This window comes from Triturus cristatus, chromosome 2_1 (assembly GCF_964204655.1).
Source record: "Triturus cristatus chromosome 2_1, aTriCri1.1, whole genome shotgun sequence".
NCBI classification, from domain to species: Eukaryota; Metazoa; Chordata; class Amphibia; order Caudata; family Salamandridae; genus Triturus; species Triturus cristatus.
Genome location: NC_140581.1, coordinates 807,165,214 through 807,191,948, shown reverse-complemented (window position 1 = coordinate 807,191,948; position 26,735 = coordinate 807,165,214). Strand labels below are relative to the sequence as shown.

The following is a 26,735-nucleotide window of genomic DNA, read 5'->3' as shown; positions in this document are numbered from 1 at the left end:
GTCATGAGCCACGGGCGGTGTGTGCTCATGGTGGCGTGGTTACGTCATGCTGCGGCCGCTCTGCCCACGCGGCACTAATTCCCCGCCTGTGCGGGCGAAATAATGAGTGGGCGGAGTCGTGACGGATCCATGCCGTCATGAGCACAGCTCGCCCGTGACTCATGACGGCGTGGTTCCGTCACGAGCATGGCGGCGCCGCGCTCACCCCGCACCCCCCAGCGCCGCAGTGGAATTCGCGGTGCGGCAAAGGGATTAAATCGTGCCCCTGTTAACTGCAAGGTAACTGCAATTGTGACTACCTGTATAGTAGTAATGTTTAGCAATATTCTGGGTTTAGTGGAGTCCTTAGAGCTGTTGCCCCGGTGCCACTGCACCTGCTGCACCATTCAAATCAAGTCCCTTTTAACGCAAGGTAACTGGAATTGTGACTGCCTGTTTAGTAGTCGAATGTAGCAATATAATGTGTGTAGAGGAGTGCTGACAACTTTTGGGGCCAGTGCTACTGCCCCTGCAGCACATGCATGACCCTGTTGTCTGTAAGGTAACTGCACTTGTGGCTGCCTGTTTAGTAGCAAAATATATCATAGCTCTTGTGTATTAACTTTATTTTTAACGTGTAATGTTTATTGCAACATTTAGAATTTGATCATAATGACCAAATAGATTAAGTTGAAAAAATCTATCCTATATTGCCTAAAAAGTGCACAGAAAGGTACTGAGGCATGAATAGGAAATGCAACCCACATTCTAAAACTAAAGCATCTGCTTTACAGAACAAAGTCATAAAATGCAGGCATTTCAGCATACTGTTAGAAGCTGTTGGCTTTTTCTATGGGAATAGAACTTATCTATCTTATCTTGAAAGTGAATGGGGTTTGAATAGTGTGAACAGCTTTAGTAGAAATATCGTAAATGCATGCAGCCAGAGGAAGTTAACAAAAAAGTTCCACACAAAAGTGAATGAACACATTATTTCGGCATTGGGAACTGATAAGAGCCCCTGTTTAAGATGTATTACGCTGTATGCAGGCAAAATCTTAAAACACAACCACCCACTCACACACTTTCTTACACAACCATGCAGCCATTCACACAACCACTCACACATCCATATACCCACCCACTCACAAACCCACTCACACACCCATACAGTGACTCACACATCCTCTCATACACATATACAGTCACTGACACATCCACTCATAGACAAAGAGAACCACTCAAACACCCACCCCCTGACCTACACAGGCACTCACACACCTGCTTACACAGCCATGTACACAACCATACAGCTACTTACTCACCCACTCACAGACTCATACAGCCACGTATACAGCCACTCACATACCCATATAGCCACTCACACACCACTCAAAGATGCACACAGCTACTTAAACACCCAGTCATACTCCCACACACTGCATACATACATGCTCACTTACATACCCACACAGCCACTTACACGCCCACTTACACACCCATACAGCCATTCACACACCCACTCAGAGACCCAGAACACCCCTCACACATCCAGTCACATACCAATACACTCACAAACCAAGTCACACATCCATACAACCACTCACACACCCATACAGTCACCGATACATCCACTCAGAGAACCACTTACAACCCACTGCAGACCCACACAGGCACTCATACACCTGCTCATACACTCACCCACCCACTTACACAACCACTCACACATCCAAACAGCCACTCACACACCCACGGTATTTAATGTGTTGCTGTTTAGTATTGAATGTGTGCTTTTTGTTGGGAAAAGACCTGCCACAGATCCACCTGCAGCATAGCCAGCAAACTCCTTATTTGGCTGAGGATCCATGGTGGATCCGCAGATCTGGGTGAGAAATTAGAAATAAGGATTTTGAACAAAAATACAGTTTTTGGGAATAGTGTTGGCTCTGAAAAGAGCCTTTTTGTTTATGACGTGTAGATGATAACAACACATAGAATTGGATGCAGTCTTTTAAGTTGTTAAAGATCACCCTGCTGCCTGTGTCTGTGAAATAGACTCTGTCTTTTCAATATATTCCATTTATGTCAAAGCATAAGATGTTGTGGTCTTGGAGGAATGCAGAAACAGCTTTATTGACACGTTTCCTTGTTTTCTCTATCTATGGACAAAATTGGGTTGGCCAGTGCCACTTTTGTCTTTGGCAAATGTTGGAGAACAAAAAGGCAATATGTAGGAAAAGTGTCATTAATTTACCAAAAGTATTATTCATTAGCATTTACAGTCCTACCCAAGTAATTGTGGCTAGGTCATTGCCACTACCATGCACAATCATGAGGTCTGTATGTTGGCAATCTGCAATGCTTTCTAACAGAGGCAGCAATTGATACCACTTTAACCCTCTCTGTGCAACCCAAGTAATGTTTACATTAGATAAACCTAGGTCCCTGTCAAAGCCACTCTTTCTAGTACTCTCTCCTGCCAAAAATACAAAACTAAGGCCCACAAGCCAGACTCTGACCATTTTGGAGACAGGCAGGAGTAGCACACAAGAAAGGCTGCAACATAATGAGTCAGTTTTGAAGATGGAAGGCAGCTAACATGGAGGACAGCAAGTAAAATATAAAAAAACATATTTGATTGAATTGTGGAGATACGCAGGGAACTCAAATTAGGAAATGATTTTAACAAAAAAGGTAATTACTGCTGTGATTGGCTTTCAAAAAGAAATGTTATGGATGCTTGGAACTAGCAGTCAACCACACCTGGCACAGTAAATGTGATGCTAGTATGTTGTTTAGAGAAATTCTTCTGACCTTTTCACCTACTGGTACGCAGAGACTATTGGAAACAAGGTTACTATGGAAATGGAGAAAGAAACGTATGGGGTAAGGAAACAAAAGAGACTGCAGTGTGAAACTGAAAATCAGACTGGTGTATATAAATTGCTCAATAGGGAGTGTTCTTGTAATTGACAACATTTTACAAAATGAAACATAAATGCAAAACATTAATAGCAGATTGTTGAATGCTTTTAAGGGCTTCTGTGTGGATCCGCAAATTCACTTTGGATTTACATAGGGGGCCATGCTGGGAGTCGTGGTGGATCTGCAAAAAACCTATCAACTTGGGCTTTTTAAGACGAAACATGAAAGAGTTAAAAAAAATAGTGACCATTTAGGAGTGGTATAAAAACAATAAAAGATGAAAGGAAGTCTGTGATTTGCTACCATACAGCCACTTACACACCAGTCAGACAGTGACAGAGATGCTTACACATACAAGCACTCACCCACACAGCACTGATGTATCCACAATGAATAGAGCCACTTGCACATACAGTCACACACCTAAACTCCCACTAACACTTCATTCTGCTCCCTGTGAACTACTTGATACCAGGGCCTATTATTCAACTACTAAATTTCTTTGGCTTTTCATCCTTCCCTACTTGATCTTGTGAGGTTAAGGTCAGTCTAATGACAACCAAACGAGAAGACATGCAGGAGATGAAACTGCTTACAGAATCATCTCTGAAGCATCATCCCAAAACACTGGCTCTAAATTGATACACTCTATTTTTGAAAGAAATGCCTCACTTCAGTAGTTCTGCACAGAGTTTTGAGAGGCACGTATCTCATTACCTGGTTTTAAGTTTCATCATAAGTAATGTTTAGCTGATTTGGGGACACCTATAAATTCATCAGTGATGTAATCAGTGATGTTACTGACCATGACATGGACTGATCCGTAAACCTTGATCCACACCCTGTATGCTTGCATGTGGCGTGGATGCATTCGATATTTTTAAAGATTTTTATATAAGTACGATATTGAATTCTTTTCAAATGTACATATTAATTATTATCAATCTCCTACCAGCAGTCTCAAAAATTATTGACTATAATACTCCTGCACACACAGGGATCTCCATATGTAAATTATATTTAAAAATAAAACCATTGTTAAAAATCAAATAATCATGAACTTCAATTTAACAAAGTCTAGCAGAAGCAGAGTCTAGAAGAAGCAGAAGTTACATCACAGAAACCCTCCAGGCCATCAATGACATAGAAGGATTGATCCCTCGGCCTGCAGCCCCTAATAACTTTTTAGAAGAAGTTAAGTGGCTAAGGGATGGGAAAGGAGTGGGAACAACATGGTTTGAATTGAGCTAAAGTACTCATCACAGAGGCAGCACAAGGAGTGTCAATGGACAAGGCAGAGGTACTTGCTGTTACACTAGGCTCCCCTTAAATGACGTCCATGATAACTGTAAATCCCAGCAGTGGCATGGCAACAGTGTCTTAGCCCTAAGTCAAGTTAAATGGGTTGTATGGCAGACTATCTAGCATCGGTTGCGCTAGGGTGAGACACATGCATGTGCCTGTGTTTCCTAATGTTACATCCTCCGAGTTTCTGTGTTGCAGACAATTTGAGGTGCTAAGTTTACAGCAATTGTAAGACAGGACATGCTGTGTTTTAGTTTCTTCTAAATACATTTTTCATGTGCAAATTAAACTGTTCCTCTATCTCTTAAAATTGAGTCATTTTGTTCACTTTCTCATATGTACTAAGCTACTCAGGCCTTGTTCACTAATTATGACTTTAGCCAAGCAAATTAGGTGTGCAATAGAGATTGCACATTTTGGGGATCATTTATGAGAGCCTTGCATCACTTTTGCACCACATAATGTGGTATGTGCATGACGCAGGGCTCTGAATCAGGTTTGTGAAGCCACGTAATGCCACTCTGTGTGGCTTTGAGTGGGCTCCTTAATCATGAATTTGGCGACACAGTGCAAATCGCTGCGTCGCCTTACTCTGCGCTCGGGAGTCATTCCAGGAGTGTGATGGTAGGTGTTTCCATGCAATACTCATGGATTTTGATGCTGCCCCAGATTTACAAAATCATGTAAAGCTGGGGAAGTGCCAAATTCTTACGCCTATGTGGTGAGGCGAAACAAGAAGAATTATCTTTATTTCTCCGCTTTGATTCTTCTTTCTATGTGCCCTCCATTCTGCAGCACACAAAGAAAGAGGAAAACGCCTCTTAGGATTGTTTCTATGCAGTGATGTGTTCCTTCCTACATAAATAAAATCCTGCATGCAATGGAAGCACACTTGCACCATGGTGCAAGGGTGCCTACATTGGTGTTAGGCTGCCAAAATGGCACTAGTGCAGGGACAAAGGACAGAAATCCAATGTATGGCATAAATACAGTGCATTCCTTCCCTTTCACTCTGGCGTAGGGCAGTGCAGCAAGGTGACTTGCTGTGATGCCTTACGCCAAAATCCGATAAAAGAGGACCTTTGTGTCTGACTGCCCACAAAGTTATTGTCTTGTGACGGTGCCTCAGAATGTGAAAGTTAATTCCTCAAAATTACAATTAGAACACAAACATTTCCAATTGTAGGGGGAATATTTACAATGATATGATGCAGCGTGGCTCCGCAAGCAATTTTGCTGCGCCGAACTGTGTCATTTCAAAAACAGAGGGATGCACCTTGTTTACAAGAATCGGTGTACCCTTGTGCTCTCCCCTGTGCTGGTGCACAAACAGCAGCTAAGCACCAACTCAGGCACCCTTGCACCATGGTACAAGGGTGCCGGCTTTGCAGGGATGATTGTGTTTGTGCAGGTAGGGACACCTTCCTGCACAAAACAATTATTAATGGTGTTTTGCTCGTTCTCTGGGTGGTGCAGAATGCAGCACACATAGAAAGAGCTACAAACGAGGAGAAATAAAAGTATTTGTCCTCATTGCGCCACTTTAATGCCTCCCCTGGAAAGACACTGCCTCAATTTACTAATCCTTGCAAATCTGAGGCAGTGTCAAAAGTAATGGGTGTTGGTTGGCAACACCCACAGCAACACCCATGACATGTCCCTTTGACACAGAAGGCTATAATTGCAAGGCTGGGTAAAGCTATGCAAAGTGGCTTTGAGTGGCCTTGTAAATATAGGCCTGCACACAGCACCACCGGAGCGTCAAAAAAAGTGATGCTCAGGTGGCACTATGGCCTTATAAATCTGAAACTAGGTCTTTCAGTAGAAACATGTAAACATTCGAAGGATTATCAGTAGTTGTAATTAAATTATGCTCATGTGAAAATCTGTCAATTCTGATTTTTTATAAATATGGTTTTACATATGCACACTTACAGGCAGACATTTTGGAAACTGTTTGCTGAAAAAAGCCCTGTTTGTTTATGTCTGCTTAACTATGCATAACCCTCAACACATTTCCTCCCTAGACCATTTCAGTAAAAAAAAAAACTTGGCAGAATTGTGTATGGTTGCTTTGTTATAGAAGTGGAGTTGGTCAGTTTAGGACCAATTTATACTTAAAATACTGCAGGTTAGGAAAATGCACCAATGGAAGCTCAGCTTTATTTTATAAGGTACAAAACTTAGACTGACCTTATCGCAGTTCTGGCTCTTGATGTTTTTCTTAATTTTCAAAGCACAAATAAGTCTGTTCAGCTTTTTGTCAGTGCCACTGAATGACTGAACGTTATTCCCAGTGCTGCTGAAGTCAGCTCTGTACTCTGCTGCTTTGCTCTTCTTCCTTGCTTGGAAAGATCACCAGCTGGAGATTGTTCAACTCTCATAAATATCTCCACTATAATCATACATAAAGCTGTGAAGATCTGAGTATCATGCACCTCCAGATATGACCTGTTGTAGAACTGCAAGCTTTCAACCGGAAGTGAAAATCGATATAGCTAATCTGGCAACTTTACATTAACCTTCAGTATTTCAGAAGCCGTTTCTGATGCCTGTAGCTGTTTTTAAGTGTGTTGTTGTGGTCTAATGCAATGAATCAATGAGCCCATCTAACCTCACCAACTCTATTCTAGAAGAAGGAAAGCTGCCCATCCCATTAGAGGGGCCATTTGAATTATGCAATTGTGCCGCCACAGCGTTTTCCACATAATTATTAATTTGTCTCATTTGCCATATAATCCATTATCTCCTGCATAATCTGCAGATTTTAACAAAAAAAGTTTCAAGTTGAAATGATTCAATAGTTACTAAACACAGAGCAACATGTGTTGTGCGCAGTAGAAAGCCCTTTGCAAAGGTTGTCTATCACTTTTCTTTTGCTTATCGCTATATTTGTGTGTTAAACTGGTAGTAATGCGATGCAACAATGCCAAATTACTGCCCAGTGATACCAAGTGTAAAAATAACAAAATAATGAAGCAATGCTATCACAAGATGCGAAACATGATGTCACAAAATGGCCCAGCCACATCATTTTGACCCCCCGCCACTTAATTCCAGTGGCGCTGCCTATTTAAAGTTTTGGCTGCAAAAAACTAAATTTACCAATTATGACAGCATCTTTTTCAAACAGTTTAATCGATTAATCCTATCCTGTTAAATGTACTCAGAACTTAAATCATGTTCAACATAGGCATAGTTAACGTTGAAAGAGTTAACATTGCAAAGGTCCATAAAAATAATGTTTTGCCTTTATCATTAACAAAAGGTCATATTAATGACAGCTCCAAATTACTTTCATTTCCATTTTGCCACACTTTTCAGTTTCTATTTTTCGTATCTTTAGTGGCCAGTAGGCAATATTTACTTCATTTTTATGTACTTGCTTTCGGCCTTGATTTCTCTATATTTGTAACTGTAGTATACTTTGATCACACTACAAAAGGATGCAACAAGGATACTGTAAAGAAAGTTTTTGTTTGCCTGTGGAACATTTCTGTGGTATAGTATTTTGGGAGATTAGTCATGGCACATGTACACTTGGCCAATCTCTGCTTCCATCCTACCAGAAAGATTTCTTAATCTTCCAAAGAAAGGAGATTAAAAGTGTACAAATTCCAGCGAGATGCATGTAGAGAAGAAATAGTTTGTTGACAGTCATGTTTAGAAATAACATGAGCTACGGGTTCATTCAGAGTGTGACTGTGGGTTTATAGGTCGATGTTTTAGAATACTTAATTACGCTGGTCAGAAGTTCGATGTTGGTAGTTAACAGCATTTCTGGTAAAAAAAAAAAAACATTAACTTGAGCTAGATAGGTCAGGAAAGGATAGCCACAAAGGCGGAGTCAGAGTGGGATACATCTGATTTGACATTCAACTAAACTTTGGGGAGGATTTTGGGAAAGTCTAATTGTTCAAGGCACTCCTAGCAACTGTGGGTTCCAAGCAGACTTCACAATTAATTTGAAAAAGGAGGTTCCTGGCTCAATGTTATAAAATGGTAAAGACATTAAATGTTTACGTAAACACGTCTCCGATGAGCCAGTCTCTTTGGATAGAAATATGGTGCTGTATCCTGAGCACAGTTTATGGCCGTCCTCTATTCTAGTGTATTCATCCACTTACAACAAACCAGTTCTCAGAAAAAGAAAGACACAGAGAGGCCGATTCACAGAACTACTCTGAGATAAAATCCTAAACTTACTACTTTTGGTATTCACAGAAGGCATTTAGTAGTATTAAAGTTAGGACTCCTAACTTTACTACTAAGCTGAGACAAAATTCCTAACTTTACAACTTTCGGTTTTCACAAAAGGTATTTAGTAGTAGTAAAGTTAGGAGTCCTAACTTTACTACTACTAAATGCCTTCTGTGAATACCAAAAGTAATAAGTTTAGGATTTTATCTCAGTTTAGTAGTAGTAAAGTTAGGAGTCCTAACTTTACTACTACTAAATGCCTTCTGTGAATACCAAAAGTAGTAAGTTTAGGATTTTATCTCAGTTCAGTAGTAGTAAAGTTAGGAGTCCTAACTTTACTACTAGTAAATGCCTTCTGTGAATACCAAAAGTAGTAAGTTTAGGAATTTATCTCAGATTAGTTCTGTGAATCGGCCTCAGCATACCTTAGGACATAATTTAAATCCAATTCACAGGTTTAGCACATTATTTTGAAGGCTTGCACAATCACTGGTAATTCGTGAAGTTTTACAAGATTTTGCACAAAATTGTTTTTGCATATTTGAACCAACAATTCCATGCAGGAGGAGTAAAAAACACCTGAGAGACATTTGTATCCTTGAACCAGTCCATATCGGTATCTTCTGTGCCTTCTGAACATGAGAAACACCCTGTGTTAAATATTTCATGCCCAATATCGGCAAATACATTTCACAACACTTAAAAAAATATATCTTTATTCTCATTTTAAATGTGCAACCGTACAATACAAATAGGAAAAAGGAAATACAACTGTCAGGGATAACACCCTCAGCCATAACACTGAAACAATTAAACAGTTCTGCAGCATGCACAACACTTAGTGTAAGTTTGCATAAATGTTGGGAAAAAGACATTCTTACTTTTTTTGTGCACCTCAAGTATCAGCCTACTCAAGATGTAAGCACTTTTATATAATTGGAATCCCTCCAGAGGCATAAAGCCCCCTCAGAATTCAATTAGGCCTGTCAAATAAAGCTTTTTAGGGGAACATTATGTTTCTATCAGGTGAAGCAGTCTGTAGCAAACTCAGATCCTTGTGTGATTTGAGGCCACATCAAAAGGTTGACTCATTACAATCCTGAAGTTCTTTCCAAAAGGAGTATTCAACTAGGGGAGCTGTAGTCCTTTGCCTAGCCACTCTCCTATTTAGTCTATGCATCCTCCTCTCTGTCAGGGTCAGAACTGGTCTTCCCTCATGCTAGGGCTGGGGGCAGAAAGTCACAATGGCCATTGGAATGAGTTAGCAGTTCCTGCCAGCCCAACTTGTAATTTCCAAGCTACCAAAAGAGCTCTCTAGCTGCCCATTGAATATGTATTAAAGAATTTCTATAGTGCCCTTACACCCAAAGGTCTCTTGGATCTGAAAAGACCTTTGTTATGCTAACTATTCCTGTCCCCGTCCCAGATGGCTAATACCTGCGAGTTACCACATGCCCTCCCAGGTGGCTCCCAGAATACCCAACATTACTGAACATTTGTTCACAACCCTCCTGCCTTCCTGGGTTCAAAGGCCAAGCTGTTGTCAGAAACAGGCCCATTAACAGCCAGACAGGTATTCTTTTGGGCCTTTAGAGAGGGGGTAAGAGGCAAACTTGTTTAAAATTGTTTTTTTTATCTCATGCAGAACACTATACACTTTCTTAAATTTACTATTCAAATAAAGGAAACAACGATGTACTTTCACCATTGAATCAAACTGTTGTAACTAAGCTTAACATAACTTTTAATCATTTCTCTAGAATGTTCTCATACAGACATATTAAATAGCAATTGGATTTAAACATAGATCTCTTCATGGAAAATTCAAATTTACCTACAGATTTTGGGCAATTTTTCATTATGTGCAGTATGCTCAATCTTTATATATAAATCCTGGGGGCTTACACTATTCACTTTAAAGATGATTAAGGTTGGCAACTTCTGCTGGATATTGCATTGCTCCACAATCTCAAGTTTAAGCACAGAAGCCTTCACAGAGACATTCCTCCACCTAAACCTAAACACAAAATCTCACAGGTTGGCCAAAGGCAGGTGCCTAGGTCCTATTCATCACTTTGGAAGATACTTGTAAACATTTCTACTAGATGTACATTTTCTTTTGTCTTTAGCATAACTTATAGCCCCATGTTTTCTATGGCTCATTTTACCATTTGACATAACTTTTGATCCTCTTAACAGATGTTGTTTTTTTGCATTTTTTAATTAAGTCTGTATCATTTATCTAAAATTGGTGTGGATATCATGAGTACCTGGGGCCATATTATAAAATGTGCCATGGGGCGGAACGAGTGTGTGAGCCAGCTTTGTGTGCCCCTGCAGGACAATGGTATTGCAGAAGAGGCAACAGATGCGTTTGCATCCCCTTCTGTTATAGTGATTTTGCTGGAGCACATGCCAGTGCTAGCATGAGAGGGCATTCATCATTTGCAGGGGGGATGGCCCATGCAAATGAGAGAATCACTTTGCCTCTTCACCCACTATGAATTATGTATGCAGGCACAGAGGCAAACATTCACTTAGGAGGTGTGTGACAAGAGCGCCACAAAAAGGTGGTGCAATTTCAGTGCGCCTCCTAAAGGCAGCCCTCTAGGGGGGAGAAAGGGGAACCCATGGACCCACAGATATCCCCTGCAGGTGGGTTCAGTCACTCACTGTAAATGCCAGGAAGGGGTTTCCTGTCCCTTATTGAAAGTGCAGGCGGCATGCCGCCTGCACTGTGAAACATGGAACAGCTTTGTATTTCAAAGGTGCACCATGGCGCAAAATAGGAAAGTGTGCAGTATACATAACACGGCCCTTATTTATTATTGTATTGTTGTTTGTACACCTTCACACATTTTCTCTGAAGTCTGCCTTACTGCTCAGGCCACTCCACTAAATGTGACCAAAGGTTGCCCTTACCACTGATAATGGAATTTCTATGTGGGCCGTGTTTACAATCAGTGGCTTCTCACAGCAAGGCTGTAGTCATGTATTTCTCCCCCAGATTCCCTATAGTTATTTTCGAATAAGAAATTATATAAATTAGATGGGTCTGGTGGCTCAGTCGACTATGGCATCCACTGCAGGAATAGGTGTTTGATCTCATGGTCACGGTCCACTTAAACGTTAATCTCGTTCAGGTTGAGAAAACAAATGCCATTGAACTGCCATTGAACTGGGTAAAAATAAACTTCAGCTATTCAGTACCAAGTAACCCTGAAGAGTGAAATCTGTTAAAAAAAAATCTTGAAATTACCCAAAGATGATAAAACGACGTTTTATTTCTGATTTTATTGTGTATGGCATGCTGCTTACGGTACTGTAAATGTTTCTTTAAAATAATACCCATTCAAATTAAGTTTAAGATTTTAACAACTGGATGAATAATGGCGCCACAATTTGGTAACGTGAAAAGTTTCATACAGACATAAAATGTTAGCAAAGGATGGTTTAAGTTGAACTACAATAAATATGCTATTCACATTAAAAACACATTCTCTGTTGTTAAAACTGAGGTTAAAACTAACACATAAAGGTACGTGTTATAAGATGAATCTCAGATATTTACAAATATGTTGTCTCTATTGTAACATGAAAGGAGGGGTATAATCATGTGTTTAAAGGTAAGGTCAAGTGTTTAATATGACAGTAAAAGACGGTAAAAATAAACAGGAAGAGGAGGCTTTGTTTGTAATATAAATTTCTTCTTCCTTGATTAATGGTAATAAAAAAAGATTCATTTAATGCAGCAAGATTTCTGTTTGGATGCTGGGATACAATTTGGTAAATAACCTCAATTTCAAAGAAGTAGTGACAAGCCTCTTAACAATGCTGCCTCATCAAAACGAATGCTGGTTGTTTGTAATAATGTTTTTATTTTATCACTTACTAGAGTTCTTCCTAGGCTTCCATGCATCAGATCGCTGTAGAATGAGCATGGAAATGCATCTTGGAGGATTAAAACCTACAACATTTCCTCCTTGGTGTTAGTCCAGGCATCCTTGGAGTGGTGGTTTTCCCTGACTTTTTGCCTTCTGACCATCTGTTTTGCTGACTTCATTTTTGCTGGCTTTAAGATTCTGGCCAAGTTACCACTGCTAACCAGTGCTAAAGTGCATATGCCCTTTACTTTAAACATGGTAACATTGACTTATGCACAATTGCCATATTTAATTTACTTATAAGTCCCTAGTAAAGTGCACTATATGTGACCAGGTCCTCTAAATCAAATGCTGCTAGTGGGCCTGCAGCACTGATTGTACCACCCACTCAGTAGGCCTTTAACCATGGCTCAGTCCTGCCACTGCAGAGCCTGTGTGTGCAGTTTTAAACTGCCATTTAAACCTGCCACCTTAACCTACTTGCCATTCACAAACCTTCTCTTTTATTACATACAAGTCATCTCTAAGTTAGGCCCCAGGCAATCCTATGGGCAGGTAAAGTGTAGTTAAACAGTAGGACATGCATTTTTGAGTTTTACATGTTCTTGTAGTGAAAAACAGCTAAACTCATTTTTTCACTATGTCAAGGCCTATCTCTTCCATAGGTTAACATTGGGACTGCCTTAAAACATCTTTTAAGTGTAATCTCCAATTGGTAAACGATGGAGATTTGGAGTTTGGTGTCTCCAGACTCACAATATAACATCACAGCTTATGGTAAAGTTGGATTTTAAATTGTAAGTCTGAAAATGACACTTTTAGAAATGTGGCCTTTTCTTACTTTAACCATGTTGTGCCTCTGTCTGTCTCTGAATACATTTCTGAGCTGGGTGACAGCTGTGGTTTGTGCACTTCCTCTAGACAGTCACACAAAGGGAGCTGGGGTGTGACGTGCATACTGATGGCCCATCACCAAGTTGATGGGCCTACCTGAGGTAGACTGGAAGGGAGGAGCTGACAATTGCACCTGAATAGGTATGTGCCTGTCCCCACACAAAGAGCTGCATACCCTCTTCTAGAGAGTATGGAGCCAGGGGAGGAAAGGCAGGGACCATGGGATCTTGAAAGACCTCTTTGATGTCTCCCCCACTTCAAAGGCACATTTTAATACAAGTACTTGACCCCTGACACAACCAAATCAGAACTTTGCTGCAGCCAATCACATTCTGCCCTGAAGAAGAGCTGCAGAGCTGTAGGAGGGACTGCCACTTTGCTACCTGCATTGCTGTGTTGGTCCTGAAAGGTATTGCTGCCTTGTCTCCCACTTTCTGGAGTGTCAGAGACACAAAATACTTCTTGCAACTCTGCTGGGGCTGCTGGGCTCTGTAATCTGTGAGTCCTAACCTTACCTGTGGTGCCTCATCCAGTCCTGGTCCTCAGTATTGAGGTCTATAGCTGTTTCATGAAAAAATCGATGCAGTGACCCCTTTGCACCGATAGGAACCGAACCAGTGTCTTCAAACGCAGTGCTGATTCGATGATGACACAGGTCCCGACCGTGAGGTTCAATGACAATGCAGCACTATTCTTTTTGACACCATCTATGAGGCTCGACCACGACACAGCGCCAATCCTTTGACACCATCTGTGAGGCTCAACACCAATGCATCGACTCGACTGCATGGAAAAGACCGATGCATCGTGCTCTGGACATTGACGCTTTACTATAAATAAGGTACTTGATCAACAGACCCTGCGTGGGCTCTGCAGATGGCCTGCCCCCCATGGCGGTCAGCCAAAATTTGGACTTGTACCGGTCTCTCTCGAATTCAAGTAACCTTTTGAAGACTAGTGACTTCTAAGCCATGTTTTTGCATCTAATCTTTCAAAATTCATATCTTGGCTTCTACTTACTGTATTATTGTCATTTAGGTCTTGTTTTATTCACATAAATATTCTCTATTTTTCTAAACTGGTGAAGAGTCTTTTGTGCTTTTTTGCTATTTTATTGTAATTAAAGTGTGCACAAGTACTTTACACGCTGCCTCTTAAGTTATGCCGGACTGCTCTGTGCCAAGCTACCAGAGGGCAAGCACCGGTTAATTTAAGGTGTGCATCTGACTTACAGTGACTAGGATTGTGGTCCCTACTTAGACAGGGTGCAAACCTCTTCCAACTAGACACACACTTTCTAACACCAGTTTTAAGTAGAGCTCTTACAATTGGCAACCTTCAATTGAAAACTAAGGGGGATATTTATGAGGGCTTTGTGTCATGCTTGCACCATGCAACATGGTACATGCACAACACAAACCTCTAAGTAATATTTAATAAGCCACGCAAAGCCACTCTATGTGGCTTTGAATGGCTTTAAAAATACATGGTAATACAACTCAGCATAAATCGCTGTATTGCATTACTCTGCTCAAGGGAGAGGTTCCTTTGGCATTGCGGTGGATGTTTCCATGCAAACCCCATGGTTTTTGATGCCATCCCAGATTTACTAAACCTGGTAAACGTGGGAATGTATCAAAATGATGAGCTTCCCCGGTAAGGGGTAACAAGGAGAAATATCTTTATTTCTCCTAGTTTTTTTCATATTTCTAAGCATGCTACATTCTGAAGCACACATAGAAAGAGGAAACCCCCTCTATGGATGGTGCTTGTGCTAGAAGGTGCCTCTTCCTGCACAAAAACAACCCTTCCTACAGAAATGGCACCAGCGCAGGGGGAAAGGACAGGAATGCACCATGTTGGATAAATGCAGTGCATTCCTGACCTTTCCCTGTGATGCAGGGCAGCACGGCAAGATAACTTGCTGCGCTGCTCTGCACCAATATTCCCAAAAAAATGCCTCAAGGTTGTAAAGCCATTCATTAATTAGAGAAGGGGTACATTGTGTGCATCATATTTTGTTTACCCAAAGGGTATTGGCAGAGCTGAGCAAGGAGGTCTTGATGACACAGAGAAAAGAGTCAACTAATTCAAGGTTTTGGTGGATAAGAAGGGGTTGGGTTGCTTTCAGAGACCACCAGACAGAACTGAGTTTGTGGAGATACTGGAAAAGAAATCTGATAAACTGAAGAGTGGTTGAATCAGACAAGGGTGGTTATAGATTCAGAATTTTTAAATCTAGTATTGTTATAATTTTTCTGGTCCAATTCTTTGATTCCCTTTGACTTTGCAGTATGTTTGCTAAATAGTTAAATTAGGACTGTTCATCACTGTGAATGTTATGCTAGTTATGTTAAATTGGCTTTAACCTCTCCACAAACTCAATGTATGAAAAGTTAAACACATCAAGATCCTGTTAGATATTTGTGGCAAACATAGATTAGAAGCAATTTCTAGAAAGTCAGTTTAAAAAAATAAAGCTTCAGTAGCTTGGAATGTGTAGAAACATGCAGAAAGATTCTAGCTTTTTTCTATCTAAGGAGTGAAAAAAATAAACGTATTCTCTTTGCTTGTCATAGTAAGCTATTAAAATAGAGCAGAAGAAAGACAAATCACTGTGAGTTTTTATCTGGTGATGTTAAATTGGCTTTAACCTCTCTGCAAAGCCAATGTCAATCTTTTGGAATTAAGGTGGTGGAGATGCATCTTTTATTCTCTGGGTTTTAATGTTGGTTCTGCATGAATTGCTATTAAGTAGACAAATTTGATCAAATTGAGTCCAGCTAAGATCTGATTTACTGTGTCTGTGCCAGAAAAGACACCATATTATGGATTGTACAAGGACTAAAGTACCCCCTGCTGTATATTATAAGGATATCACAAGTCACTGAGGCGTTCCATAACCATATAGATGAACGAGGCAAAAGGCTGTGGTAATGGAACTCCAAGGCGACTGCAATATCTTTATCATGTACACCACGGGGTAGTTTATTCCATGTAATTCATGGTCATGCCATCACTTTTCCCACAAACCACTTAAAACCTTGGTGCATAGCTCTTTCATATGAAATAGAGAGCATGTTTGCAAACATGAAGAAAAAAATAAAACCTCTAGGGCAAAATTAAAGTCATCAAAAACATGTTAGGTATTTATAGCAGAGATGAGAAGCAGTTTCTAAAACTTAGTTTTAAAAAAAAAGCTGCAATTGCTTGGAATATGTAGAAACAGAGGAAGATTCTAGCTTTTCTGTATGTAAGGAGTGCAAAAAATAAACAGATTCTCTCAGCTTGTCATTGTAAGCTATTAAATTAGAGCAAAAGAAAGAAATGAAATTTTCTGTTTTTGTTGCTTTAAACAGCTACTACAATTATGCTCTGTGATCTAACCTGCCTTTCACATTGGCTGCTGGCTCTGGCATCAGGCATTGTGACATCAGAACTCTACTGCAATAGCCTATAGTAGTTCTGATGTCTTTTCTTTAAAACCGGCGATTGGGTGCGTCACCAGTCGTCGAATATAAAGAAATCAGAGACTCACATTTATACTGGGATTACAGAATACCATGTATTATAGCTGGTCTAATGATTTTTTGGGCGCATTGGTTAAATTTAAGTTGAGCATCTAATATAAATATAATTACAGATAAATGCAGTTTATTGCAGTCAAACTGTGCATACAGGGCAATATCAACCATGGTAAAACACATAAAATAAATGCATAATACATTAAGACAAACAGTATTCACCGTTTTCAGTTAATTAAAATATAGCTATCGTCATTAATCTCTTAAGAAAATAATCTAAAGCGATTAACACATCAAGAGAGCAATGGCCAGTAAGCATTCCAACGCGCCCTTTTTCGTAAGCGGTTCGTGATGAATAAAAATTGTCTGTAAGAGCTTTTTCCTTGAAAGACTGAAGAGAGGGAAGGTCAATTATGAATGTTCCTAATTACAGTGAAACTTTAAATGACACACATCTATTCTTTTATTCTATTTTGCCACTGGCAAGAATTCTTTCACCACCCAGAATCTACCCCAATTCAAAAGCAGAGCATTTAATTGGCAAGAAGGGATCCACCAAGCTTTGCAATTAAATAAAGGTAATGGCTTGTCAAGGAAACTATTCACTGCCTGCTCTGAATTATTTCCATCGACGTGCACTGAGACGGCCATAGGTGCCATAACTTCTTGAAATAGATGGTGAAAAAAAAGAAACAGTCCAAATAATTGTCAGCCCTTCTGTGGCCTATGTCTTTATTAAACACGCTTTACAAATTGATAAGCTGGAAAATGGATTCATATGCGAGACGCACCTCTATCCTTTTCTACGTTTTTCTCATCAAACCCAAATAAAAAAATCAGAATTAGAACAGCTGAAATCGTCCACAGGACTGACAGTCTGCAGCGTCCCCCAAGGTTGATCCCTATTCTGCCTCTTCTTCAGTGTTTATTATTACACCTTAAACAGTTCCTCAAGCAGTACCAAATACAGCCTTCGATCCAAAATGGTGAATTGCAATTCACAGCACTACAATCATCACCTCTTACCTGGACCACATCTTAGCTGGATGAAAGAGAGCTACTGATGCATGAATGGAGCCAAGACAGAAATCATTGTAATGGGAGATAGTAAGTGTGTATCACTGCCTTTCGCCTGCCCTAAGGTTCATGAGACCCCTTCCTTAAACCACTTAAAACGTGAAAAGAAGGATACCCTTTGAACCCTTTGACTTGTGGGGTAAACTACAGTTATGAACCAATCACTAACTATCTGAAAAATCCCCCAATACTCGCGACCATCTCTGCTATAGCTGATCAGAGCCCTCTTCAGGGCTCACCCGGACTAATGTAACATCATTTAAACCAGCCTTTGTAAAACATTTATTATGATGTTACAAAAACTACAAAAGCCGGCAGCTAGAATATGCCTTAACCTCCGTAGCCAAGTCCACACAATGAATGTTCTGAAAGCTGTCCACCAAAATATTCAATGTTCTCTGCACCATTCATTAGGCTTTCTGGGGAAAAGGCCCAGTATACCTACAGAAATTAGCTCCATGTACATCCCAGCTAGAAACCTCTGCTCATAAGATGTCAACTTGAATCCTCAATGTTTGATCAAGTGGATGAAACATGAGTGTATATCCCAGGGAGTACAAATTCCAAGGCTACGGAATGCCCTTATCCAGTTGTCTAAATCTGTACCAATCATATGTACCTCAGGAAATTCCTGAAAACAGAGCATTTTAGGCTCGCTTTCTAATAGACCTAACAGCCACTATGGGCATTGATCACAGACCCTCAACTATATGCACCTACTCTACCTGTTTATACGTTTCTCTTCCTCCATTGCTTTTCTGCTCTGGCAGATCACTTTTAAATTCCTTTTTATGCATTCCGAGTAACTGAACAGTCATAAGCAGGAGATTATCAAACTCAGAAATGGATAAAAAATTAAATAAATAAATAAATAAATAAATAGATGTCTTCCTCTCGACAATGGCCATATCTTCATCAGTGCTAGGGTCAGAATTTTATTTTTCAGGTAAATATGTCTAAACTTCAGATAATTTATTGTATATAAATCTTAGGTACCCATTACTGAACATTTTCATAATAGCTGAATCTACACACCATTGAAATATCGAGAATGGCCAAGCTATTTAACTTCAGCAGTATTTCACATCCTCATTTGTGAAGCATAATCCCTCATCAAAATCTTTGTATGAAGTTTGAATAAGAAACCAAATAACATGAATAACAGCAATTCATAGAGGTGTATTAGAACACCTATAAAATACAAGGAAGATGTGTAAACATAATGCACTAAAAAAACACTAGAAAACAAAATTGCATTTTTATGAAAGTTTTCGTTTTGGGGAGAGATGGAAGGAAAAGATGAGAAAGAAGAAAGAGGAAAAGAAGGAAAGGAGATAGAGAGGGGAAAGGATCCTCATTAATGTATATACGTGCAAGTGTAAACAATATAATCATACTATGTGATATAAAAGGTAAAATATAGCTAGTTGAACTATCAATGCCTTATGGAGGTTCGTAATTAATGATTGAAGCTGAACAACAACAAAGAGTCTACATAAGAAGGACATAAACGGCTGCCATAGCCGGCCCCGTGTGATCATCAGATGTGTGGAAGTAGAATTGGCTCTGTTGAGTCTGTGATTGTAGCATATCATATTCCACCATCCGGTATATGACATTTTAGTAGTGTCCTTCCAGTGAGATGTGATAATCTGTTTTGCAATTGCTAAGAGTAGCTCAACAAGCTTTCCAACCATTATTTTAGATATATGTGATGAACTTCCTCGGAATATAAACATGTTATGAAACGGTAGAGTTATTGAGCAAATGTTGGATATCTTTCCCCAAACCTGTAACCAAAAGGCATGCACAAAATAGGTCATGATTAATATAAATTGTATTGCTGATTTTGTGCACTTTTATGGTTCTCTTTTCGAAACCGAATAAAGTTACTTTGACTTGAATTGACTTGGCATACACAATTGGACATTTGAAGAACATATGAAATACATCACTATTATTTTTTTGACAAGACCAGTATTTGTTATTAGTGGAGTGTTTGAACTTTTTAAGAGACTCGTTAGGGTTAGACAAAGGGGATGCCCCCACTCACAGGCTGGCACTGGGCATAAAAGTGGCAACTTCAGAACCTCTCATGAGACACACCTGGATCTGCGGAGACCCAGAAAAAGTACTGCACTTCTGTCTGAAGCCTGAAGGAAGACTGGACCTGCTTGCCTTGATCCCACAACCCCAGAAGTGACTCCATAGGTCAGTGTGCTGAACTCCTGCTTGAACTACGACTACACGAAAAGCTTTCAGAAGACCTGCCTGCAACTGTAGGGCTGACCAGCATCAACTGGACCTGCCTGGACCCTTCAGCTGGCCTCTGCTAGAGTGAGTCTTAACCCCTAAAAGATGCCCTCCAGGTTCTGAACCCTTGACTGGTGTTAAAGTGTACTCCTCCAACTTTAAAACTTTAGAACTGCACTCAAGGTGAAAAAACAGAAGTTTAACCTCTTTGTGCCGAAAAAAAAACAGCCCCCGTCTCCTCAGAAACGAACTTCACCAAGGTCAATGTGGAAACCGCATCCGACTGCCGGCCTTCCCAGATGGAGCTCTTTGCATCAACAACAGCTCCGCGTTTCCCACTAAAGTGAAGTTCTGATTGTCGACCAGCTCTTCGCACCAACAGCGGCCGCCCAGTGGCCCCCTGCTAACGCAAACTTTCAACCAAGCCCTAGGGCTTCAGCTGCCCACTGTCGACAAGCATCTCTCCAGACTGAGCCTGTGGTCCAATCAACTTGTCAACGAGAACTTCTTGTGTGAAACAGGACTAAGCTAGAAGGCAAACTTTACAAATGGATGAACCTGGCCCCTGTATCCACACCACACTCTATCACAGTCAGCCTGAACTTTTGACTTTGGCTCAGTCTAGCCTGACCAGATAACCACAAATGATGCATTTGCTTTTCGGTGCTTGTTGGTAATGGCCCATTCTGCAGGGTCATCTCCAAACTATCTGCCTTCCTTCTCCACTTTTTGCTGAATTCATTTTTGTTGGCTTTAGGACTCCGTGCACGTTACCATTGCTAACCAGTGCAAAGTGTTTGTGCCCTCTCCTTAAAATGAATGAATGAAAAGTATTTGTTATAGTGCGACAGCTACTCAAAAAGAGTGTCCCGGTGCTGACAGAAGACTAATGGCAGGGATCTAGATATGCAGCTAAGTTTTAAAAATCCACGTTTTCAGGTGTTTCTTAAAAATTGTAAGTTCTGAGATGGCTCTCATTGTAGCAGGGAGTCTGTTCCATGTCTGTGCACCCAGAAAACCAAAAGACCTGTCTGCCATCTGGGCCAGCCGTACTTTGGGGGTACAGACAAGGTCCGAGGAAGAAGATCTTAAAGATCGAGCTGGAGTGCAGCGGTTAACTCGTATGCTAAAATGGCTTGCTCCCTTTCCATGAAGCGCCCTGAGAAAAACAGCAAGGGATTTGAATCTGATCCTTTCTTTCAATCGCAGCCAATGGAGAGATTGAAGAAGGGGGGGGCATATGAGACCGTGCTTTGGGTCTAAGGGGCCTACTCTGTGGTCATGCCCCGTGGACCTGTTTTTACTATTGATTTCTCTGATATTACTACTAACATTGGCAGTATCAAGCACAAATGATTGAAGTCTTCCCTACCTTGCAAAATACCTATACAGCGTGCCTTTACAACTTCAAAACTTCCCCAATTTGCAAGTGTGGACCACATTGTTTTAGCTATCTGATTTACTAACGGGGGCCGAATTTTGTTTCGCACCCGGGTCTATTTCTTACCCCAGTCCCACCACAGTCTTGAGCTAATCGGAATCGGAGACGCAAAAGCGTTTACTAGGGGTTTGGTGGACAAGACAGCTGCACTCATGCAGTTTATACAACTGAAAAGAATCTGCATACATTACAGCTTAACCATCATCTCCTATTGGTTCCAAAGCTTACATTGTCCTTTCTCTGTATTGCATTGATTTTCATCCGTCTTTCCACAAATACACAGCATATAAAACGAGGCCATAAAGTTAAACTGAAAGCATGGATCAGAGTCCTAAATTGAGTATTGGCCATTATGTTATATGTTATTTTTGTTTACATATTGTGCATTCTGCTGTTAGCACGATCGCCAAACATTAATTATTGAAGGTTTTCTACAGAAACCACCTTGAAAATAAAACATTCTTCCTTTGTGTCTCCCTATGACAAACTTGCACTTTTGTTCTGCTTCTAAATGAATGTCTGAGACATCAAGAATTTGCCTTTCACCAACGCCTTATGTCCCCCAGGGCTTTCCGTTGCACCCTCACTGACCAGTGATCTGGAGTTTTTCCAATCTGCCCTAAAATGTATAAATATAGATTTTCTGTGTTGAATCACCCAGAAATGTGGAAAATGCTGCTGATCACACAGATAAATAGTCATCTATTGAATGAACTTCGCAGCACCCCACGTGACATAAGACATTAGAATTGTATTGCGAAATCTCGATTATTGCCCACTGTGATGGTGCACTATACTCAACCTCAGCTGACCCATCTGGAGGTCTGAGGTGTGTGACAGAGAACACTTCCATGCTAGAAGAGTTTGCTAGACAGGGCTTGAGGCCCACTGCAGTTTTGTTGAGGGTTCGGTGTAGCTCTCGACATGGCCTCTGTGCGCTATGTCTTGCTATGACGATATGGGTCAGCACGGTGAGCAGCAAAGGCCTCCAATGAGAATTGAGAATACTTGTAGTATTACACTGCACATATGTTCCTTTCTCCAACCCTAAACCACTGCCTCCGGCACGTCTCCCCCCGTATCAGCAAGGAAGGACCTGCGAGGGCTTGTGTCTGCCACAGTGCTGTTTGCAAAACTCCTGCCATCGTCTTAATAGTTTTGCTCATTCACTAATTCACCCACAGAAAAGTAAACTGCTTCCCTTTGACGGGCTGACATATTCTACTTGAGACAGCATCTTCTGCAGCATTTCAAAGGCGTATGTAAATTCCCCCTTTGTTTATGCTCCAGATGCAGCCATGTGTTCAGAGACACCGAGCCAAGGAGGTGGAAACTTGCAGTTTGCATTCCAGACTTGGGCTGGTGCCAGCCTGCTATCTCCTTTCTGCCTTCGCTGTGCATTGTGCTGGGTGACGCCGTGACGGCAGAGCGTTACATAATGCACGCCGACACGCTGATTGATCTGAGGCATTACAGTGAGTGGATGCTGTGATCTCATAGGAGGGCACAGAGAGGCACAGGATAGCTCCTTCTTGGCAGAGATGCTCAGCTGGGGACCGGGGGGTGGCGTGATGTGTCTCGTGGATATTGATCCGCCAGGCCTCAGCCATTCTTAAGTACAGTTGGCCTCGGTGCGGTAGATCATTGCTCTCCCCAGATGGGCTTTAATAATTCAGCCCTGCTGCCTATCTAAAGAGGGGGCTATCGGCGCCTCAGATTCAAAATGGGCACTGGACTGTCCTCTGCGTCAAGGGGCTGGCACAGAAAGTGCAGTCCCTGCTGAGTGTTCGTTGTACATCCTCTTGCACTGCTGCACGTGCAGCGGGGGGCGTCACACGTGGAACATGACACAAATAAAACGCGAGTGTGAGCATCATGTACCAATGGAAGATTCCTATAGAGATGGGATGGGCACAGCCCATTGCTAACAAACTGAAGACCTGGGTGAAGTTACTCCGCTTCTAGGGGCTCTGAACTCAGTGTGACTGAGCGAGCGCTGAACTCCCCCCTTCACTACCCCGCGCAACTGACAACTACTCACAGTAGTTAACGGGTATACTCACGGAGGTTAGATACTGTATGGGAGCAGATATGTGAATTGAAGTCTCCATCTCGTAAAACAGCACGAGTCCGCAACTAATGCCCCCTTTCTGCAAATGGGGGAAACGCCTGATGTTGGCATAAACGTGCGACATTATTAAAAGAGATAATTTTTCGAACATGGTAAGGTTATTTCTACTAATCTAGGCTCAATAACAGAATCCTGTTTGCTTTGACAACTATTTTATGATGTGTGAATACACTACACTGTGCAGTGGTGTATACTAAACCTGAAATTGAATGTCCTTTACATTTCGCTATGTTATGTTTACACTTCTAACGCTAAAACACATACTCTTGTATGTGTGTAGATAGATAGATAGATAGATAGATAGATAGATAGATAGATAGATAGATAGATAGATAGATAGATAGATAGATAGATAGATAGATAGATAGATAGATAGATAGATAGATAGATAGATAGATAGATAGATAGATAGATAGATAGATAGATAGATAGATAGATAGATAGATTGATTCATATTTTGTATTGTTATGTTATTGGTAGACCTGTATATCTACTATACAAATGCAGGTGCATATATGCAAATGACGTTACATTGGGTTACGCTCTGTTATGTTATGCAAGGGCTTTTATGGTGCGTCATGGAGAAATTTATAAAGCTGCCATGCAAATGCAGTTACATAAACTATGTTATTTATGTTATGTTACGTCATGATTCGGTTAGGTTAGCAGCATAGCGTGATTTAAGTGTAAAGCATGTTTATATTTGCACAACGACATGCTATGTTACCTGAAATGATGTTAAGTTGCTTTCCGTACATTATGCGGTATTTACTATGATGCGGTATGACGTTTGTACTTGATGCCGTATGCTTTCGGTGCGCGTAAACATCGCAAGGTTATTTGAATACTAGTCTTTCCTCTAATTTCTTTTTGATACAATTATCACTCTGTGGATACTCATTGTCGCATTTGATTAAATTAATTCTCTTTTCAAAACTGATTTAGTCCCTTGCCCTATAGGAGAACGCTTTCCCGGCTCGAATGCGTCATTTTTGAGAATATTGACAGTGCGAAACCTCTACACTTTCACTTTTTCCCTAAACATGCAAATATTTCTGTAATCTGTCGTGTAATTAATGCCTCTTGCAGAAGTATTGGTTTGATAAACTGACAATTAGAACCCATTTTTGTCATTCGGTCATGTCTCCCCCGTGCGAAACCGAGAGACGTGTTGGTCCTTGTTTCCAGTTTCAAAGCCACCTCTGGTGGTTTCGAGGAGTGTTAGCATCGCTAGTTATCAGCGCGTGTCCGCCTGCAACTCACTCTCACATCAGCTCTAGTCCGATGTGATCCTCAGGCGCTGTGCCTCTGAACAGCAGCAGTCTGAGGGAGGGCCGGCGTCATCGCAGGGAGGGGGGCCCCGTGTCATCTCAGGGAGGGAGGGCCCGGTGTCATCTCAGGCAGGGAGGGCCCGGTGTTATCCCATTCGGAGAAGCACTGAGTCACCCCGCTCTCTTCAGGGCTTCCGTGAGGAGCCAGTGTGTGAAGGGTCGTGGTGGCTGTGCAGCGGTTCAGTGCTGCATTTAACGGTAGGCGCATGTTCGCACCCCTGGTAGAACCTAGCGCCTTGACTCAACACTGCAGAAAGACACGTCGGGCACCTTCAAACGTTTGCTCTTTGCTGACTGGGCTTCGTGCGGTATTTGATGAATGTGGAACAATCAAATCTCGTACCTGGAATGCAACTATTGAGTTTTCCATGCAAGAAAGCCACGCCCCTGCCACCCCCATACATTTAAACAGTACCCTTTGCACACACAACTTGTCTATACACGCCGCGGCCACGCCTACACTATTAGAAATCAATATCTCGATTGATATAGATAATAATATGTATGCATCGGCACTGTCAATAAGGCCCGCGAGAATACTTTTGAAAGGCTAGGAATCCATGTAATAGTGCCAATACTATGTATGAAGTCAATAAATACAGAGAGATGGCATGCTAGAAGTTCAATTCACGGTATTAATTTTATTTGGGCAGTTTGTCTCGGAACACCCATCCCCATTATGCGTACACAGGGTACAACGCTTCATTCCTTATAATTTTACACCGTTTAAATTATTTCTAAAAAAAATCACACACACAAAACAGTGGCACCAATATGACAGCCTGCCTCTGTGCTCCGTGTGACACCTCTGCCGGTACACTGCAGTGCCGTGAGTCACTCATGCCAGAGCCGGCTTCCTTCAGTCACAGCGAGTGCCTGAGCTCCAATTCCAGCATAAAAGCGACCAAAATCTTACAAACTAACCCAACGCAGGGGTGTTCTCTTCTGAGTAATCCACCGCCCTGTCCGGCGCTGTGCCGCTGACGAACGAAGCAAGAGTTACTGCTCTCTTACAGGAAGCCCTCTGGCCCGAGACTGTCAGCCGGCGGCGTGCAGTCATTAACTTTCATAATGCACATTATCTGAACCTGGCAGCCTGGAAGCTGCCGTGCAGAGAGATGCATTTTTAATGGCGGGAAATCACATATCTGGACCAAATTCAGCAGGTGCGCGTTTCTAATCCTACCACCTCGCAGGCGCGCTCCTTACATTAGGGACAGCAGCGTCATCTCCAGCGCAGACTGAAACGGAGCGGAAGTTTTGTCCGGGTACTTACACGTGTTCCCTGCCACCCCTGCGCTCCAGCCATGGGCAGCGAGCAGCACAAGAAGCCCCCAGAAGGTGTGCGCGGCCGGATCCATGTCCACGTCCGGGGAGCCTTTCCCAAAGTGACAGAGTGCGGGATGAGCTGCCCTCGTCGATCCCTTCTTTCCAGCTCTGGCAGTACTTCCAGCAGTCAAACACCTCGACTAGTCTCACCCGTCCTCCTCGCACACGTGCAAACACACCTCCGAATTAGCTCGTCTCCCTAACAACGCCAATCCCTCCAGATGCAGCGGCGAGAAGCTCCCCTCCAATTTGAGAGCATCACTCAGAGCTTAAGTGTGAGCCTGGTGCCCTGCTCAGCTGCTTACCGCGGCTGCACGTCCACGCCTTGCCCTGGGCGCCCCTAGCGGTAACAGGTGGAACACGTGAACCTGCGTGGAGCTCTGACTGTGCTGAGTGCACAGAAGGAGATAGACGTGCGTCTTTAGGCACCCACGGGCGCGCTGCTTCACGAAGCACCCAACA

General features: G+C 41.7%; 1 protein-coding gene across 2 annotated transcripts in view; it reads right to left on the bottom strand.

Annotated features, from left to right (window-relative positions):
• CNTNAP4 (contactin associated protein family member 4) overlaps positions 1–26,535 on the bottom strand; it is a 1,754,782-nt gene extending 1,728,247 nt beyond the window's left edge. For both annotated transcript variants that reach the window (XM_085632834.1, XM_085632836.1), the window contains exon 1: positions 26,221–26,535. In XM_085632834.1, coding sequence (XP_085488960.1) covers positions 26,221–26,305 — 85 coding nt within the window. In that variant the 5' untranslated portion in view covers positions 26,306–26,535. The remainder of the gene's footprint in view (positions 1–26,220) is intronic.
• Between the last annotated feature and the right edge of the window lie 200 nt (positions 26,536–26,735).